Source organism: Pinus tabuliformis, chromosome 3_1 (genome assembly GCF_031772625.1).
Source record: "Pinus tabuliformis cultivar Carrire ecotype Pingquan chromosome 3_1, CPIR1, whole genome shotgun sequence".
NCBI lineage: Eukaryota > Viridiplantae > Streptophyta > Pinopsida > Pinales > Pinaceae > Pinus > Pinus tabuliformis.
The window spans coordinates 305,660,205-305,680,339 of NC_142301.1; the positions used below are offsets into that span (position 1 = coordinate 305,660,205).

The following is a 20,135-nucleotide window of genomic DNA, read 5'->3' on the forward strand; positions in this document are numbered from 1 at the left end:
CAATAGAGTGTCCTCTTCAATAGGGCTTGGCATCATTGCAAGCGGAATATGGATTCTATCCCATGCTTGAGCATTAGCATAGAGTGAGTGTGCTTCAATGTGACCAGATACCTATATGTTCCTAGATACATGCATGTTCTCTTTTTTTGTTCCTAGATACTAGTAAACTGATGTCAGGGGAGACAAAGGCCACATTTCTTTTCAGCAGGGCAACATTATTTTTATGCGTAAGGGATACATAAATCAGGTCTAATTAACAGATGGTTCAACCATTCTACACTGTTTATGTAACTTCATTCACAATCAAGTGAGTACACTGTTGTTTCATCCACCCCATCATACTTTTGTAATTGAGTTTCATTTGATGGATGTTTATTGGAATCACGTGCTCGTTTTCCTTTTCAAATACATAAACTGTGCATTCATTTTCAAACACATAAACTGTGCATTGTATGAATGGTATGTATAACCATGGTTTTAGATGCACGAGCTACTCTAGGTAAAATAGCAGGAGAAGCAAGGGTTATGGAGCCTGAACGAGCCACTGAACGGATCGTCGCTACCCTTGAACAAATCGCCACCGGTTGAACTCCTTTGTTTTCCATTGTTACCATCGACTAGATATATCTGCTATAGTTCAATCTACTGAGGGAAGGATGCTCCATCGGCCATCAATAAAAACCAGAGACTACGTGGTTGGGAGGGAATCAAATAAAGTACATCGGGGGTGTAGCGGGTCAGATAGTTGAACTCTATTTCCTTCCACCCTTGACCGACCTAGATGGCAGGTGGATTAGTTATCCAGGCTTGGTAGGTGGATTAGTTATCGAGGCCGAGATAAGATAACGTTGAGGACATGTGCAATTTATTCAACCTCTCTACATGCTATGGATATGGATATGCTGGATTTTGCTTCCCTGCCTACAACATGGCTAGTACATGCAACCGCCATGTGGTCTAACAACATGTGCTGTGCAACCCCCATGTGGTCTAGGTCTAGCCAGCGACATGTGTTACCATGGAGACATGTGTTGTAGCGCGCTAGTTATCAAAGAGAGAGACATGCGCTGTGGCAAGTTGGTTATCAGAGAGAGAAACATGTGTTGTGGCGTGCTGGTTATCAGAGAAAGAGACATGTGCTGTGGTGTGTTGATTATGAGAGATATGTTATATACAAATATGTTCCTCAGTTACCATTTAATGTCTTGAACTAATACCAGCATTAATTTAAGTAATGTTTACGAGCAATTTGAAAATATGAAACAAATCAATAATAATCTATAGTTTTGCCACCCCACTTTGAAAAAGACCAAATAAAATATTAAATTAATATGCGCCTAAAAACTTTGATTATCCCTAATCAACCGAACAGCTCAACTGATACTAACATCAGCCGTATGGATTAGAATAGTCGCAACCGCGCCTACGGCGGGGACTAATAATGGCGCTGCCTTTAATCATGGGTGTGTTATTTACTTTTAATTGATCACGTTGGGGTGTGTTATTTACTTTTAATTGATCATGTTGTTCCCTTTTGTAAAGTGAAGTCAATAAACGGTGCAGTAAGTTGGCGACGGTAGAGTGATGTAGTAAGTTGGCGGCCGTGGAGTGTTGGAGAGTCAGCGCCGGATGTTGTGCCGAAGTCTAATGCGAAGTCATTTACAAAAACCAACACTTTTTTTATGCGGAGTGATGTAGTAAGTTGGCGCACGTGGAGTGTTTGGAGAGTCAGCGCCGGATGGTGTGCCGAAGTCTAATGCGAAGTCGTTTAACAAAAACCAACACTTTTTTTATGCGAAGTCGTTTAACAAAAACCAACACTTTTTTTTTATGCGAAGTCATTTAACAACAACCAACACTTTTTTTTATGCGAAGTCTTCATTGGGTTTGACATTTAACAAAACCAACGTCTTTTTATTAAAAAAAATTGTGAATCAAAGTATACACCAAATGGTCCAAACAGCCTACAATCCTCCATAGAGTGTATGACATTAAACTATCTATCTAAGTGGAAATCGAGCTATGAAATTTAACTCTCTAGGACGGACGGGGGAGGGAAGGATCGTGTAGCTTTGGAAACGACGTCTTCAACAAATTCGTTCAAATTTGTATCAGAAGAACCGCCTTCATTCATGGCACTTTTCGCCAATTGTTTCCATTTCACAGCGTTCTTCTGGAGTTCTTCTCCCGCTTTACTCCTCTTGTCAACGGCCATTCTCATACATCTCTCGATCTCATCCCTTCCCACAGTCCCATCCTCCCCCTTTCTCATTCTCACTCCCGCCTTCCACACATCTGCAAGGAATTTCGAATTGGTGGTCTGATCGGTCCAGACACCCAAGGTCAGCACTGGAACTCCCAAACTCAAGGCCTCCAGGGTGGAGTTCCAGCCACAATGGCTCATAAAAGCAGCCACAGACGGATGAGACAACACGTCCAGCTGAACACACCAGCTCACCACGAGCCCACGGCTTTGGGTTTTCTCCGCGAAGCCTGCAGGAAAAATTCCCGTAATGTCGTCGTGCCCGGGAGGAGGCCGGATGACCCACAAGAAATTTTGTTGGCTGCTTTCAATTCCCAAGGCCAACTCATGGATTTGCTGCGGGTTTATGACTGTGATGCTACCGAAGGAAATGTATACGACGGAGGAGGGGGGCTTTTGGTCCAGCCACTCCTGCACCTTGTCCGTCGCCTTCCACGGATCTGCGCCGACTCGCGCGTCGTGGGGATTACGACCGTCGACAAAAGCGGAGGGTATGCAAGGGCCTATGCTGCTAAATGGCACTCCAAATCTTGATCTCATTAGGTCGATCGTCTCGGCTTCCAGTTCATAAAAGGTATTCGCGAGAACCCACGACACATCGCTGAGACCGTCTAATTGGTGGAGATAAATCTGCAGTCTTTCCTCTGTCTCTGTGAATGCCGAAGGTAAATCTCCCAATTTCAGTTCTGGAAGGCTCGGAATGGCAACGCTCACGCTCTCTGCCATTTGTCTTGAATCCCACTTTTCTCCTGTGTGACATCAGATGCATACAATAGTTTGAGAATTATATAACAGCAAATACAAATTATTGCATTAAAGAGTAAGAGGAGAGCAGCGAGTGAGACCTGAATAATTAAAGTGATAATAGATGGAGAAAAGTGCAGTGGACTGTGTCCAAAACAAAGCATGAGGAATATTCATCTTCTTTGCGACTTGTCGAGCCCATGGAAGAAATGGGTTATAAACGATACAGCACACGGGAGGAGCATTCCCTCTGGTATTCAGTCGGTGGATGAGCCTCTCCAATGTGGAGCCGTCCATGTTGTTGCGCATATGATTGAAAACGACGTTGTTGATATTTGAATCGAGAGTATGGTCTTGAGGAAGGCCGTCCGGAATGCATTCGAATTGTATAGGGAGATTAAGTCGTCGCAGAGAGTCCTTGGCTTGTATCACTTTGTCATGATTGTAGCTGAATGTAACGAATGTGACGAGCAGTCCTCTGGAGGCGATGTTCTTGGAGAACTGTAACATTGGATTCGTGTGGCCCGTTGCTGGGTATGACAATACCATGACGTGCGCCTTAATACTTCTCTTCTCCAATTCCATGTCTGCAATGCAAGAGCTGCAACTGATTTCCTTTCTGTATATTCGGTATACAACTTCTCGTAACACAACACAGGCACAACCATAGCGAGGCAACACAACAAATTTATAGAATAGCGGTAGGAAGTTGAGATTTATGCAATTACGTAAATGCCTTCGGAACTGTGAGCTCATGGTGATGATGTCTCGCGAAGTCGTCACTCTTGCGTAGTGACATCTCTGACCAAGTCAAGTCGTAACCAATTAGGATTTATTTAAAAGCACACCTTGTAAAAGGGAGGTAAATATAAAATATGTTGATTTTTAAAATACTTAAACCAAAACATACCCAATTTTGGTTTCCTTGAAAAACAGGCTTTGTGAACTGTCAATATGCTGATTTAAAAAAAAAAAACACTTCAATCAAAACAATTTTGTAAAACGAGCAATGAAAAAATCCACAAAAAAGGCTTATCCCTTTATTTATTTATTTATATATATATATCAACTCGCAATTTCACAAGTTGATTCGGAAAGTGGGAATTAAAACGGGATTACATGTAATTAAAACAAATTACACCTTAACATCAATCTGGTTCTTCCAAGCGATTTAAATTAGATTTACAAAAACAGTCTCCCATGTTATTAAATTGTATTTTCCATAGATTTTGTATTTATTTATTGAAAAGTTTTAATTTAAATTTTTATTTTTAATAAAAAATCTCTAATCTATGAATATGGATGAAATTTAATGAGGTGAGCTAGCCTAGATCAGTTTAGTGGACAAAATATGGCAGATACAAATGTCTTTTTGGGATGATTTAATTCTCCAAATGTGATATTTTTATTTTTATTTAATTAAAATAAATATTAGTATTTAATTATGTAGTTATTCAATAAGAATGTTTATTATGGAATATGGTTTTTAGAATTTTAATTTAATTATCATTAATTATTAATAGGATGGTATAAATATAACTTCAATAAAATATTCATTAAATTCATTAATTAAAAAAAAATCATATGAAAAGTGTGATATAAAATGAGTTATGATTTTTTGGATATATGGTATTGGTAAGCAATGGTATTGATTGATGGTATTGTAAGAAGCTCTATGATAAAGTGAAGGTGAATCTCCATGGTTAATAATCTTGTTACATGTTTTTTTATATGGTTAAGAATTTTACTACATGTTTTTTTACAATGTATATATGTTTAACTTATATATTAATTCCTTTTACCAGTCATTTAATTATGTTAATAAATTTTATGATTAGTGATATCTAATTATCTGTAGAAATTTGAATAATATAACACTTATTCACAGAGATTATCCTGATTATACACTATTTGTGGAATGCATGCATAATACATAACCTCCTCTACCATTGATCATCAATTTTGGAATTAAAAACAATCGCATGCGCACATTGAAACATCAATCACACATATCAACACAGTATGTAATGGGGAAAGCATACAGCTGAAAACCCCCAACTATCTATATATTATAATGATAGAGAACATGTAACAATACATAGTACAATACTCCTCACAAGTACTCAATACTATTTCCACATGCTACACACAAAACTAGCTCAGATCTGAACAAGTCAAGGGTTCAAATCTCCTCCACTGTTTGCCTGCCTCTATTGCGCAATCCAAGTTGAGAATAGATCAGATCCAAGTTCGAATTCCCTTAGCTTGTACTGCGCAATCCTCATTGGCAATCTCAATCAATGATTGTGCAAATCTCATGCACAGCTATAGTCACAATTGATAGTAGTCTCACGCTTTCACCCACCTCTAACACTTGTCTCCACTGAACTGTCCATGCACTGAGTTAACTGATGTATTCTTTAGTTGATTTATGAGTTAATAATTAGTGAATTAATTAATAATTAATTCACATCACTCATCACTAGTGTATTTGGCAGTTAGACTAAATACAACTAGTTCAACTAAGTCAAACTGAACACAACTCTATCAACTCCTCAATCAACTCCACCAAACTCAATCACTTGAGTTCTAACTGAAGTCCATCATGCAATAGCTCAAATAACCCATAGGAAAAGCGTATTTCTTTCTGGCAGTTGCATGTGCCACATCCGTAGCTCGAACTGAAGTGCTGCAAGAGGATAAGATAATGTTTATAGTCCAAATATTATTAAGAGCTAATAATATTCGACTGTTCTATTTTTAGACGGGCAGTCTAAAAATAGATTCCTCCCATATGTCTAAAAATAGAAGTCCATCTATTTTTACCAACATGACCAATCATCCATAAATAGCATCTTGCAACTCATAGACCATGATCCATATGTCTAAAAATAGACTTTGCGCCAAAAATAGCCTGCTGGCCCACTTAGTGAAGACGACTTCTTTTCACTAAGCTCCATCATCTTGTTGCATTTTCAACACTCCCTCTCAAAAAGATATGGATTATCTGCAACCCCTATCCTGCCTCTGTGGTATTCAAATTTGCTCTTGGTGAGCGCCTTCGTCAAGATATCAGCATCCTGATCCTCCGTGGGAATGTATGAAAGTAACATGATCCTCCGCTGCACACAATCTCTGATATGATGGTACCTGATGTCAATGTGCTTGGATCTATCATGAAATACTGGATTAATCGAGAGTTTAATGCAACTCTGGTTATCACAATAAATCACAGTAGGCTCCAAGTGTGACCCGAACAACCCGACCAGGATCTTCCTCATCCATATAGCCTCGCATGCAGCCAAACTTGCTGCCATATACTCGGCCTCTGCTGAACTGAGTGCCCCAGATCTCTGCTTCCTGCTGTACCAAGAAACTGTTGTCGACCCGATACTGAAGATCCCTCCAGATGTGCTCTTTCTGTCTGTTGGCTCCCTGCCCAATCTGCATCCGTGAAGCCACATAGCTTCACCTCATCCTCCTATCTGTACCACAATCCATATCCCGATGTGCCTCTGAGATAACGCAATACATGCTTGCCTGCCTTCCAGAAGAGCTTGGTTGGCTTAACCATAGCTTGTGAAAGTTGGTTAATAGCATAGCATATATTGGGTCGTGTATTGACCAGATACATAAGCGACCCCACCGAATGTCGATAAACAGTGGCATCCACTACCTGTGCTGAAGTAGCATCCTCCTTCCTCCAACCTCCAAGAAGAGGAGTATCAACAGGCTTGCAGCCATGCATGTTGAACTTCTCCAGTATCTCCCGGGCATACTTACCCTGAGAAACAAATACTCCATCACTGCGCTGCCAAATTTCCAATCCTAGGAAATAATGAAGGAGGCCCAAGTCCTTCATCTCAAACTCTCTAGCAAGATCCTCCTTGCATGAAAGTATCAACAGCTCATCTCCTGTCAAAATCAAATCATCTACATAAAGTACAATGATTAGCAACTTACCCTCCACCACAATCTGGTATAGGTTAGGATCCGCCTCACTCTTGGAGAATCCAAGTCCGATGAAATAACTGTCTATCTGTGTGTACCAAGCACGAGGTGCTTGTTTCAACCCATACAGCTCTCTCTTGAGCCTGCACACATGCGACTCACTACTGAAGATCTAGAAACCTTCGGGCTACTCTATGTACACCTCCTTCTCAATGACTCCGTTGAGGAACGCAGTCTTCACATCCATCTGATGGATGTGCCACCCATCTGTGCTGAGAGAGCAAGAATCGTTCGTATGGAAGAATACCTTGCGACAGGTGAAAAGGTCTCATCATAATCGATCCCCTCTATCTATGAGAAACCTCGGGCAACAAATCTTGCCTGGTAATTCTCCACACTCCCGTCAGCTGGCTGCTTCACTTTGTAGATCCATCTCGAACCCACCACTGATTTCCCCTCCATCTTGGGACAATCTCCCATGCACTGTTTTTGACAATCAAATGATACTCTTCCACCATGGCATCTACCCATGCGGGATCCTCCACAGCTTCCTCGAAAGAGGATGGCTCAGTCACGACACATTTGCTCACAAGAGCCATGTATCCAGTGTACCGATCAGGTGATTGTCTCTGTCTGCGCTGTCCTGTAGGTGGTCCTACAACCTTCTCTGCATCTTGAGCCAGTCGCTCAGCTTCTGTAGTGCGCTTTCACCCTCTGATGGTTGGCGCTGCACGAGTGGTCTCTTCCACTCCATGAACTTCATCTTGTGGCTGATCCACATCCTGAAGCTCATCCTTAGGAACTAATAGCTCCTCATCTGCATGCAAGTGTGGCTCCCTCTCAAGCGAACACTTCATGGCTTTCTCCTCCTGAAATTTGATATCCTGTCGCACAAAAGTCTTGCGACTGTCTAGCAAATACACACGATAGTTGTGGGGTGTATCATTGTACCCCATAAATATCCCAACCTTTGCGGTCGGCTCCGGCTTCTTCCTGCATCCTTCGTCACATGCATGTAAATAGGAGAACCAAAAATCCTCAAATGGGAAATATCAGGCCTCTTACCAGAATAAGCCTCCTCGAGTGTACTCATGCCAAGTATCTTGTGAGGACAACGGTTCTGCACATATATTGCAGTATTGCATGCCTCCGCCCACAAGTGAAGGGGTAGACCCTGATCATGCAACATCGCTCGTGCAGCACCCACGATCATTCTGTTCTTCCGCTCAGCAACCCCGTTCTGCTATGGGTTATGAGGAGCTATGAGATCTCTTCGAATCCCTTCTGCGCTGCAGAAGTCCTTGAACTCGCCAGAGATGAATTCACCACCATTGTCGCTCCTAAGAGCCTTCACCTTCTTCCCAGATTCCTTCTCGACCAGTGCTTTGAACTCACAGAACTTTGAGTATGTCTCGCTCTTCTTCTGCATGAAGAAGATCCAACACTTTCGAGAGAAATCATCAACAAAGATCACATAGTACTTGTTCTTTGCTGTCGAAGCTACTGAGAAAGGTCCACATACGTCTGTGTGAATTCTCTCAAGGATCGTTGTGGCACGACTATCCTTCTCGTGAAAGGTGGCTTTCACAAATTTTCCCAAAGTACACGCCTTACACTGATCTGACTGCGCAAGAGTGCCTTTAGGAAGCCCAGTAGAAATATGCTGCAGTATCTTCAAGGCTCCATGGTGAAGGTGGCCCAATCTTCGGTGCCACAGCTCGCCATCATCCCAACTCACCAATCCTACTACCTTGCATGCCATTGCTGCACAACCATCTACATGCAATTGATAAAGGTTCTTGACTCGAACCCCTATCTTCCGGGTTTCTCCAGTTGTCTTACTGCGCAAGAAAGCCTTTCCCTCGTTGAAGACAACATCATATCCCTTGTCTTCTAACATCGCCACTGAGATAAGATTCTTCTTCAATCCTGGAACATGCATCACTTCCTTCAATACGAATGGTTTACCAGACTCCCTCTCAAAGGAAATGGTACTGATATCGGTCGCACTGTATCTACCATCATCACCCATCTCGATGTGCACTCCAAGATCTTTCTCATCCAGATCAGAAAACAAATCTCGATCTCCTGTCATGTGAAAAGATGCACCACTGTCCAAGAACCATACCGATCCCATCACACTTGATACCAAGCATGTGATCAGCGAAAAATCCAGCTCAAACTGCGAGGCTAAGGCCTCTCCCGCTGCAGATCCAGCAGCTTGCTTATTTTTCTTCTTCTGCGGACAATTTGTGGCATAATGTCCGTGCTGGTGACAGTGAAAGCACTTCACCTTGGACATGTCCTGCTTCTTGCCTTTCGCACCGGAATGAGAAGCTTTCTTGTTCTTCCCCTTCTTTGCTTTGGCAGCCAAAGCACAATTTTCTTCATCAGATGCCTTTGATGAAGATCTGTCCCTGGTATTCCACCTGATCTCCTTTTGCACAAGATCAGAGCAAAGTCTCTCCCATCCTGGCAATTTCTCTCGACCATTGACAAAGTCCTGATAGGAATGCCAACTCTTCGGAAGACCAAGGAGAGCCAAGCTCACCAAGTCCTCATCATCGACAGTCATCCCCACACTTCCCAGCTCATCCCGCATTGGGTGAACTTCGTGAGATACTTGGGCATACTGTCTCCTTTCTCACACTTAATGTTTCTGAGTTTATCCTTGAGCACCAACTTCCTCTGGTCGCTCTTGCTTTGGAATAAATCTGTCAACGCTTTCCACATCAAGTATGGAGAAGCCTTTCCATGCAGGCTGGATACAATGTGATCCTTCACGCCCTCCAACAGAATCCTTCGACACTTTGTTGTCTTCTTTTTCCAAGCCTCAACGTGAGCAGCATCAGTAGGCTTTGGGACCTCAGCATCTATGAACTCCTTCAACCCATTGTCATCTAACACCGCCTCCATCCTGTCTTTCCATGCAATATAATTCGAGCTGCCTTCAAGGGCATACTCCAATCGCAATCCGTTGAAAGACATTTCAACTTCGACACCAAGAAAACACTGCTGCAAATTCGAATTCCACCAACTCAAAACTCAATCGCTTCTGATCTAAAATTCGTGAGAACAAAGTATTTCTCGTATAGAGATTGACTGTATGGGCATTTACCAGATATCTCACCTTCCAAAAGAAGGATGAATCCAGAGGCTACCTGGCCCGATTACAGACTCTGCCTGAAGAAATAAAATGTAATCACTTTCTGAATAATAGATCTGATGATCAACTTCGCTCTGATACCATGTAGAAATTTTAATAATATAACACTTATTCACAGAGATTATCCTGATTATACACTATTTGCAGAATGCATGCATAATACATAACCTCCTCTACCATTGATCATCAATTTTGCGGAATTAAAAACAATCGCATGCGCACATTGAAACATCAATCACACATATCAACACAGTATGTAATGGGGAAAGCATACAGCTGAAAACCCCCAACTATCTGTATATTATAATGATAGAGAACATGTAACAATACATAGTACAATACTCCTCACAAGTACTCAGTACTATCTCCACATGCTACACACAAAACTAGCTCAGATCTGGACAAGTCACTGGTTCAAATCTCCTCCCCTGTTTGCCTGCCTCTACTGCGCAATCCAAGTTGAGAATAGATCAGATCCAAGTTCGAATTCCCTTAGCTTGTATAGCGCAATCCTCATTGGCAATCTCAATCAATGATTGTGCAAATCTCATGCACAGCTATAGTCACAACTGATAGTAGTCTCACCCTTTCACCCACCTATAACACTTGTCTCCATTGAACTGTCCATGCACTGAGTTAATTGATGTATTCTTTAGTTGATTTATGAGTTAATAATTAGTGAATTAATTAATAATTAATTCACATCACTCATCACTAGTGTATTTGGCAGTTAGACTAAATACAACTAGCTCAACTAAGTCAAACTGAACACAACTCTATCAACTCCTCAATCAACTCCACCAAACTCAATCACTTGAGTTCTAACTGAAGTCCATCATGCAATAGCTCAACTAACCCATAGGAAAAGCATATTTCCTTCTGGCAGTTGCATGTGCCACATCCGTAGCTTGAACTGAAGTGCTACAAGAGGATAAGATAATGTTTATAGTCCAAATATTATTAAGAGCTAATAATATTCGACTGTTCTATTTTTAGACTTGCAGTCTAAAAACAGACCCTGCCCATATGTCTAAAAATAGAAGTCCATCTATTTTTACCAACATGACCAATCATCCATAAATAGCATCCTGCAACTCATAGACCATGATCCATATGTCTAAAAATAGACTTTGCGCCAAAAATAACTTGCGGGCCCACTTAGTGAAGGCGACTTCTTTTCACTAAGCTCCATCATCTTGTTGCATTTTCGACATTATCATGGTTACTTGTGGCCAACCAAGGTCAAATATCTAGGGATACATCATCAAACATGGTCAACCATAGTCAACTGAAATCATTCATAATCAACTATAATTAAATAATTACAATAATGCTCTTATTTAACCATGTCAAAAATCATAAAACCATGGTCATCCATCTTCAACATGTTAAATCATGTTCAACATGCCTCATCATAGTCAACCATGGTCAATATGACCAAATATAGTTAACCATGCACAACTATGGTCAACCATTTTCACCCATACTGAACATAGTAAACTGCTCAACCACAGTATCATATTCAACATGATCAACCATATTTAGTCATTGTCAATTATAATCTTCTACAAACAATTTTAGCTTAACTTAAAAAACCATGTTCATCTATATTCAGTGATCCACTATTTAGAACTACAACTTAATAATATTTAAGCATAGTAATTATGTCATTACAGATTACAAACTTTGATCAACATATGTGAACCACTTTATTAATATAGTTCAGCTATTTATTATCATTCTTAAATTCCTTTTCCTCTGCCATTATTTCTAACCGTTCTCATTTCCTTTTAACTCTGACTATCTTAAACATTTCCCTCATGAAATATTTATGATTCAAAAAATTATCTTTAAATCTTAATAATAATTATATTTATACTCTTCTCTATGATTTATTTTTAAGAATAACTAAATTAATATTTAATAATATTTCTATTCATATTTTTCTTAATATGATTCATGTCCATAGTTCTCTATATTTTATTTTTTTAAATAATTATATTATGTTTGATAATATTTCTTTTAATATTCTCAATAATATTGTATTCATATTTTATCTTTGTTGAATAATAATTTGTCTATATTTTTTTAATAACATTTTGCTTGTATATAATAATATTTTTAATGATAATAAGTGTATTGTACTTATAATGGAAAAGTATAATGTACATCATTATAAATAACTATATACTTGAGTTTATATTTAAATTTAAAAATATATATTTGGAAGATGAAGGTAGCATAAACAGGTGGATGAGAAGGGTGTTTTATAACTTTTTAACACAAATATAATTAGCTTATTTGTGGAGTTTTGAAAAAGAAACTAACAATCAAGTAGATGTTTGTTTTTTATTGTTGTTTTTGTTTTAATAATTAGAGAAATTGACTCTTGGGTTGGGTTTGTATTCATGTCATATCAGGTCGATTCTTATCGCTATCACTATAACCTCTTTGTGCCTATTTATGCCCCTTTTGCAAACAAAAGTTAACATTAGGGATTGAACCTTGAATCTCATAGTTTACATAATACTTCATAACATGACCATTGTGAATTGAGTTTCCCTCAGGAGCTTAGCAATAAGGTAGAGTTATATGCCCTTGAATTGGCCAAGTGGTTTGTTATTCAAAAACTTATCATCTTTAGGGATTCACACAACATGATCAAACATTTTTTTTCTAAAAATCACCCCACTCGATGTCAAGCTAAATTTCCTGTTCAAAAGAATCACGACCAATCATTCCTTTATCCAAGACGGCCAAGCTTTCCATGTGCTAAAGGAATTAAGCTACAAAGTTGGTTCAATGGAAAATCAAGCCATATCCTTAGCTCTAGGCACTTTGAAGACACTTGGAACCTTATTAGTCATTCTAATTCCATAGGATGCTCACAATGTCCCAAGGCATGTGGGCCCTCTCCTCGAAATGTTGCCCATGATGCAAAAGTTGCCTCTCCATCGGAGCATGTGGCATGGGTGGTTGGTTGTGTTAGAAATCTAAGAAAAAACTTAGAAACACCCCTCCCACTAGTGATGATAAATGGAGGAGGATGAAGGTGGTTGTTTACGAAATGATGGCTTGGGATGTTGTGAGGAGGGATCCCATGAGGTCTCGACTGAGCATCCTCATCTCCATTATTGTAGACAATGTTGCATGGTCGAATCCCCCTACGACATTGGATCGCTAATGGTGGATAAAGGACACAATCCAAGTGTAATTGTTGGATTGCTTGGCATGTGAGGTAGTGGGAAGGGTGTGGGATCTTAGTTGTATTCCTCGAGTGATCTTGGTTGTGTGCAATATTCAGTTCTCAAGTATCATTTAAATAAGTGGAAATGTTATATTTTCTATTGAATTTGGGATATGTCCTGCAGTGTAATTTCAATTTTCTATAGTTTCACAACACCATTTTGGAGTATACATGTCTTGAGACATAGAGTTTTCTTGTGGGTGTAATCAAGTAAGGGAATGTATTCTCCCTCAAGTCTCAAAGGGAAACACATGACAAATGGAATTGTTAATAACTAGCATGGGATTATGTCATCATAGAAATGATAATGAGATTTACTCCATATACATAGCATGGGATTATGTCATCATAGAAATGATAATGAGATTTACTCATATACATAGAGGCCCAATTGAAGATGTCTTCCCTCAAGCTACAATTTGACATCCATGATGGAAATAATGATTGAACATAATATATTAAATTAAGTGAGTAGCTAAAAGACTTATGCTTATACTTGTAATGCACTCATGTAGCATCTTAGAAAGGTTGGTGAGTAATAATAACTCTGACATTCTCAACCAATTTAGTATTATATCCAAAGATTGGTTTGCCTAATTTAATTAGGTAACTTCCATGGAAAATTTAGTAATTTGGATGTAGTAGTTTTTTATAAATTTTTCATATCTACAAAATACTATAACATTTTACACATTTTTCATAAACTATACACATATAGATACTGTTGGATATATGAAACAAACGTATAGTATAAAATACTAGAAAGTTTCAAATTAACTTTGAAAACATTAAATTTGAAACTCAAATTTCGATATGCGATACTCAAAAATATATATATATATATATATCCATTTGGCACTGCAAATTGCAAAGTCTAACATAAAAATATAGAAACGTAAGGATGGCCTCTTTATTGAAAGAGAGAGGCAATCATGTTCTCCTACCGGATATACTATATTTGGTCTCGATATTTACAAAGTGGACATCTTGTTTGGTGGGATTTGTTAGATGCCAACGTGATAATAATCTTTCAGTCAATGCTATATTATGTGTAGCACCTGCTCTCTTGGAATTTTTTAAAGCTGCAGTGTATGCTAAAATTTGTTTTCAAGAAAGAGACGGTATTAAACGAAACGTGCTGGACTTTGTGATACAAGATGAGATTGTTAATAATCAAAATCAACTAATGGTGCGTTGTGTCGCAAAACACACGAGTGCAAGGGAAACAAGAGTTGGATATCAAATAGTTGTGGGTTGCGTGCGGAAAGATTAATAGTAAAGAACAGGTAAAGAAATCCATTTTGATATCTCAATACCAAATAGTTATAGGTTGCGTGCCGAAAGAAAACTGAACTTGTAAAGAACAGGTAAATAAATCTACGTCTGTCATTTCCAAAACTTTGCACCGTTTCACCCGTAATACCCGGATATATTAGTGATTTGAATAGAGTAGTTCAACTTCATCAGCACTTCCAATTGACCGAAAAGTCAATGGTTTTGTTATGTTCGAGTTTTTTTTTTTTTCCTCAAAAGTTTCCGTGTTTATTTTTTTAATTGATTTTTTATACAATTTAGTACCTAAGTTATCGTAATTTTAATTTAGTATTTTAAAATTTAATAAATATCAATGTTAATATAAATAATGATATTATATCATTTACAGTAAAAAGTTAATTGCAATTTTTTAACGTTTTATTTCTATATTCAAAATGAAGAAAGAGAAGCATTCCCAAATCACCATAGTATTGGTAACTTAAAGGTCAAAGAAGTTGGTAATAACAAATATTTTGAAAATTAGATTGAATGTGACTATAAGATGGAAAATCTAAAAGCCTTTTTCATCGTTGAACCTCTTAGGATTGTATATGCCATACACTCTTTCATCCCATGGCATTTTGAAAAATGACAAAAGGTTGAGTGTCACATGAAGCTCATGAGAACTAGTTTTTATCTTGACAATGTTCATTTTCTTCTTAACACTAGTCAAGCTAGAAAGATAATTTGGTTTGCTTATCACTTCTTTATAATATCTTAGTTTCCTTTTTCCCTCTAAATTTTTATTGCCCTGCAAGTTCCTCTTAAATTTGCAAGTAATAATATTTTTAATATTATTCATATTTTTCAAAATGAACTCTTTTTTTCCCAACGGTCATCTTTATGCCACCCTTACTTGACCCAAGGGTGTGGGTTTTGGCTAGAGTTGGAAGCAATTTTAGAAGCCGGTTGACGTCCATATTGTATAATTTCTTCTTATACATAAGATAACTATTTATAGTATTGCTTTCAATGGGGAGAATCTTGCTTCAATCAGGAGTATAGGGTAGGGAGTATTTCTTTTAATCTTGAGGTTGTAGGTTATTAACTACTTTTGGATTTGTTTAATCTTCCTCCATGACTCTCTAGATATACTACAAGTTACAACACCAAGTCTCACATGCATATAAAATAACCAAAATGATTAGAGTCTCAAAGAGGTATTTTTTTTTTTTTAAATCCCAAATCAATTGATCTATCGAGCTACAATCATTTTCAAGTCAATAGTAAGCTTCCCAATCTCCATTTATCATTTTCTCAACGCTATAATTCTAATTGATGTTATAAATGTTGATTCCCAAATATTTGTGTGAAGGAAATTCCTCAAAGTAGTTGTTGTTATACATGAAAGTATCATATCTAATTTTTCTTAATTTAATTATCATGACTTTAGTTTTTTTAGAATTAATAGTCATACCCATCTTGGAACAGAATCTTTAAAGATTTTAAGTTTCTTGTCAAGATTGTAATAGTTTCTTGCCAAAAGAACAATATCATCAACATAAAGGAGAAGAGTTATGACCATACTAGTGAGTATATGGGCAATAGAACATACATATTCTAAACACTCTTCTAGCTTATCAATATGCCAAAATGAGTAAGGTATTAGGGACACCCTTTCTCGACTCCGATATTACATTTAATTTATTTTTACCAACCCTCAAAAGTGTTAAGTTTGACAATATCATTATGGTATAACTTTGTCACAACAACCATGAACTCAAGAGGAACCAATATCGCTTTTAACTTCTTCCATAAATTTGTTTTACAAATAATATCAAAACTTTTTTTTGAAGTCAATAAAAGATATTATTTTTTATTATTGTGACATCATTATACAATTATCTTAGAAGTAACAAAATAATTCACGATTAAAAAATAACAAAAACTATTCATTATCAATAGATAAATTACTCAATTAAATAAATTAATAATCATTTTAAAAATAATATTAATGTTAAAAACCAATAATATGACTTTTAGGTACATAAAAATATATTATCTTATTTAATATAATGAATATTTAAAAACATATATAAAGGTCCACTGGCATAAAGAACGTAATACAACTAACAGTAATATATGAAAATGAATTTTAAAAATAAGGGGATGGAATCCTAATGAAATGTCTCCAATTATACTGTCTAAATAATTTTATATAAGAAATTCTAAAATTTATTTTATAAATATAAAAGTTATATATATTATATAAATCATTTATTTCACTTAATTGGAATGATTTTAAAATTGTTGGAGATTTATTTTAGGACAACGTTAATATAATAAGATAAATAATATAAAAATTTACAAGGTTCATGATATGCATCGGGAGCATTCTACTGCATTATATAATTCATATGCCGTGTATATAAATATTTTTAAAACAAATATGAATCGTTATGCGTAAAATTTAAACTGATTGGCTATAAATGTTATTGTAACAAATATAATAACATTTTTAAAGTATAAATCAAATCAATTTTATTGTTGATATATTTAGTAGAATATGTATAAATATTTTGTTTGTTATGTTAGACGAATTTTGAGATGATTAGTATGTTTAATTTGTGGTTTGAGTAGTCATGATGTATGGGTATTAAGTTGTCAACATTATTTAGCGATCACATTGAATGTGGCCTATATCAGTCCTTAGCATCACTGAATTTTTGTCCACAAAGTTTTGAACCAGTAACCTTCACATCACGCACTTCCTTAACAAAACACTTTGTCACTATTCGCTTTATGCCCTATGAGCGGAATATGTATAATTTTTTATTTGCAAAGTATAAATAAAACTAATTTGCTATCAATGTCCATAGAATACGTATAAATCATTTTCTCCAAAGTTCAATGGATATGCTTTCAATGTTGTGACAAAAAATATTTCAAGCGCATATTATACATTATGATATATCACACAAAAATAAATTTTGGTTCATGTCAAAAACTTTTTATCCATGATAGATCACATTGCAGGGAACTTTACTGCAATACAATAGATTGCATTAGTTCAATTTTTTTATATTCTTCATAAAAGAAAGACTATCCTCAATCCATTCACACAATAACAATATCTAGAAATTTCACTATTATTACTATATTATAAAAAAACTAGGATGCAACTTCCTATTTCTAAGGTATTGAGCATGAGTCAATGTTGAAATGTGACAAACAAAACTTCATGTTGTAATGTGTCAAACATAAATTTGACATTATGATGCAAGAGCATTCAGCTCAGAAGAATCATTGTATTTTAGTAGACATAGGGGGGTCTTGTGTTTTAAGGAAGTTGGTTTCCTAAGTGTTGAATTAATGTAATTACTTAGGTTTTGAGTGATTCTAATGAAAATAGGAATTAATTAAGTATTGTGAGGCATATTGTAAATGTTCTCGAATGTTGGAGAACATGAGAGAATCAGGATAGTTAAGAGTTCATAGGGATTGATAGATTTGGAAATTAATTGTAGATCTTGAATTCAGAATTAGTTCATGATTTATAGAATTGAGAGGATTCTTAGGTTCTAGTTGAAATTATTAAGGATCTGAACCAGAATTGGTTCACATAGCGTTTTGTATAAATGTAAGCCTAAAAGACATGGAAAGAGTTAGCTGGTTAACTAGTTAGAGGTTGTGAGTTAGAGGTTTGACTGTAAGGCTACGGGTAGGTAGGAAAATAAAGGCCACTAATTAGAATATCAGGCTAGAGAGAGAGACTCGTATGTAAAAATTTATTTATAACATAGAGAACTTGATTCTGAATTATGTGGTGTGTATTGATTAGTGGAGTTATGAATTGTGTGTGAATTAGAAATTTCTGCATAGTATATGTATGCAGGTGAAGTTCGAGCAGAACACAGAGGAGAAGGGGAGTATGTAGGATCGGGGTTTGATCGTTGAATCCGATCAAAGGATCCAAGTGAAGTTCAAGGATGGCAATGAATAAGAGTACATGGAGTTAAGCTCAGGAGGGAGTTGTGCTACAGAACAACCAGAAACCTTGGAGAAACCCGAAACCACAGAAGAACACTGAAGCAATGGCATAAAACCAAAGGAATTAAAGGCACGCAGGAAGGAAGTAAATGTGCACAGGAGTCATTGGATCTATGAGATCAATGAATGAGGTTGAAGGAGATGGGCGATCAAGATTAAGTTGCGCAGCATAAAGTAAAAGAAATGAATGACGGAGATTAACTTAAGTGTTAGTGGAAGAATTATAGGGGAGGAATAGATCTGGATCATCAGATCGATAGATCTGTTAGGTCGACGGTGATAAGCAACTGCAGGGGTAGGAAAGTATGGATTTTCTTGATCGTGGCTGAAGTCCTGCACTCACTCCTAGCGTCGATACATATTCAATGTCTTACGTCTCAGTCCATTGTGGGGGTTAAGGTGTTTTTAAATCTGTGTGCTAGTTGAAGACCCGCAAACTCGTAGATTTGATGGCCCTGTATATCCAATGGATATTGGGTCATAAAGTGATCGGACGTTAATTTAAAAACCGGACCCGAACATTTATAGATCAAGGATTTGTATTCCTTATCGGCTCTGTAAGGGTAGGTAATCCTCGTGCAAGTGCCTCACTCGATATTGTTGTTAACCGTTGGATCAAGTGTGCTTTGATCAACAATGGGGGATCATCGATTAATTTCACATCGCAATATTTCATGAGTGGATGAACCTTGGCCTTAAGAATATGCGATTTGCGACATGCGAAGCTCGGGTGTATCATCAACCATCGAATTGAATGATGAGATCAACGGCGGAGATTGAAGCCAATAGGACTTGGGCCTGAGTGGACCCGAGAAGTTTATGGACGTGAGTTTAAGTTTGTTTCAGTTCCAGAGGATGAATGGAAATCACGCAGCAACCGTTGATCTGAGGAACTGACATGCAATTTTATTTGCATAATGTGGGTATTGTTGGCTTAGCCTGGGATCACATTACAATGTGTTGAAAAGAACTTGACATTGCAATCTGACAAACATGACCTCATGCCACAATCTATTGAACTTGACTCGACATTGCAATTTGATGAACATATTCCAATGTCACATTCAAATAAAACCATTCACCAATATCACATTTTGACACAATCCAACATAAATCAATGTCGCATATAATGAACATATCCCACCATCATAATGTGAAAGACATAATTGAACATTGTATTATGACATAAATTGATCCAGGTGGATATTGGTGGCCACCCATCTATTCCACTTGGACCTTGACACTATTTCTTTCAGTTTCCTTAATTGTAGCACAATTTACTATTTTTTGCATTTTTTGGGTCGTGAACTTCTTGAGACATTTTGAGGTCCCAAGCAACATTTTTTTGGAAAATGGGAAAACCCATAGCTTTTAACACGGGTTTGTAGTTGAAATTTACAGTCCCCGAATAGATCTTTCTAATGCGGTATCATACATGTCAAACAAAGATTGTATCCCAA

At 37.2% G+C, this 20,135-nt stretch overlaps 1 protein-coding gene across 1 annotated transcript; it reads right to left on the reverse strand.

Annotated features, from left to right (window-relative positions):
- Window positions 1-1,871: 1,871 nt before the first annotated feature.
- Window positions 1,872-3,676, reverse strand: LOC149187003 (UDP-glycosyltransferase 75C1-like). The gene is made up of 2 exons (XM_089412720.1): window positions 3,109-3,676; window positions 1,872-3,012 (listed from the first exon to the last, which is right to left on the reverse strand). Exons 1-2 carry the CDS (start codon window positions 3,590-3,592, stop codon window positions 2,030-2,032), a joined length of 1,467 nt encoding a protein of 488 aa, XP_089268846.1. The 5' UTR covers window positions 3,593-3,676; the 3' UTR covers window positions 1,872-2,029.
- Between the last annotated feature and the right edge of the window lie 16,459 nt (window positions 3,677-20,135).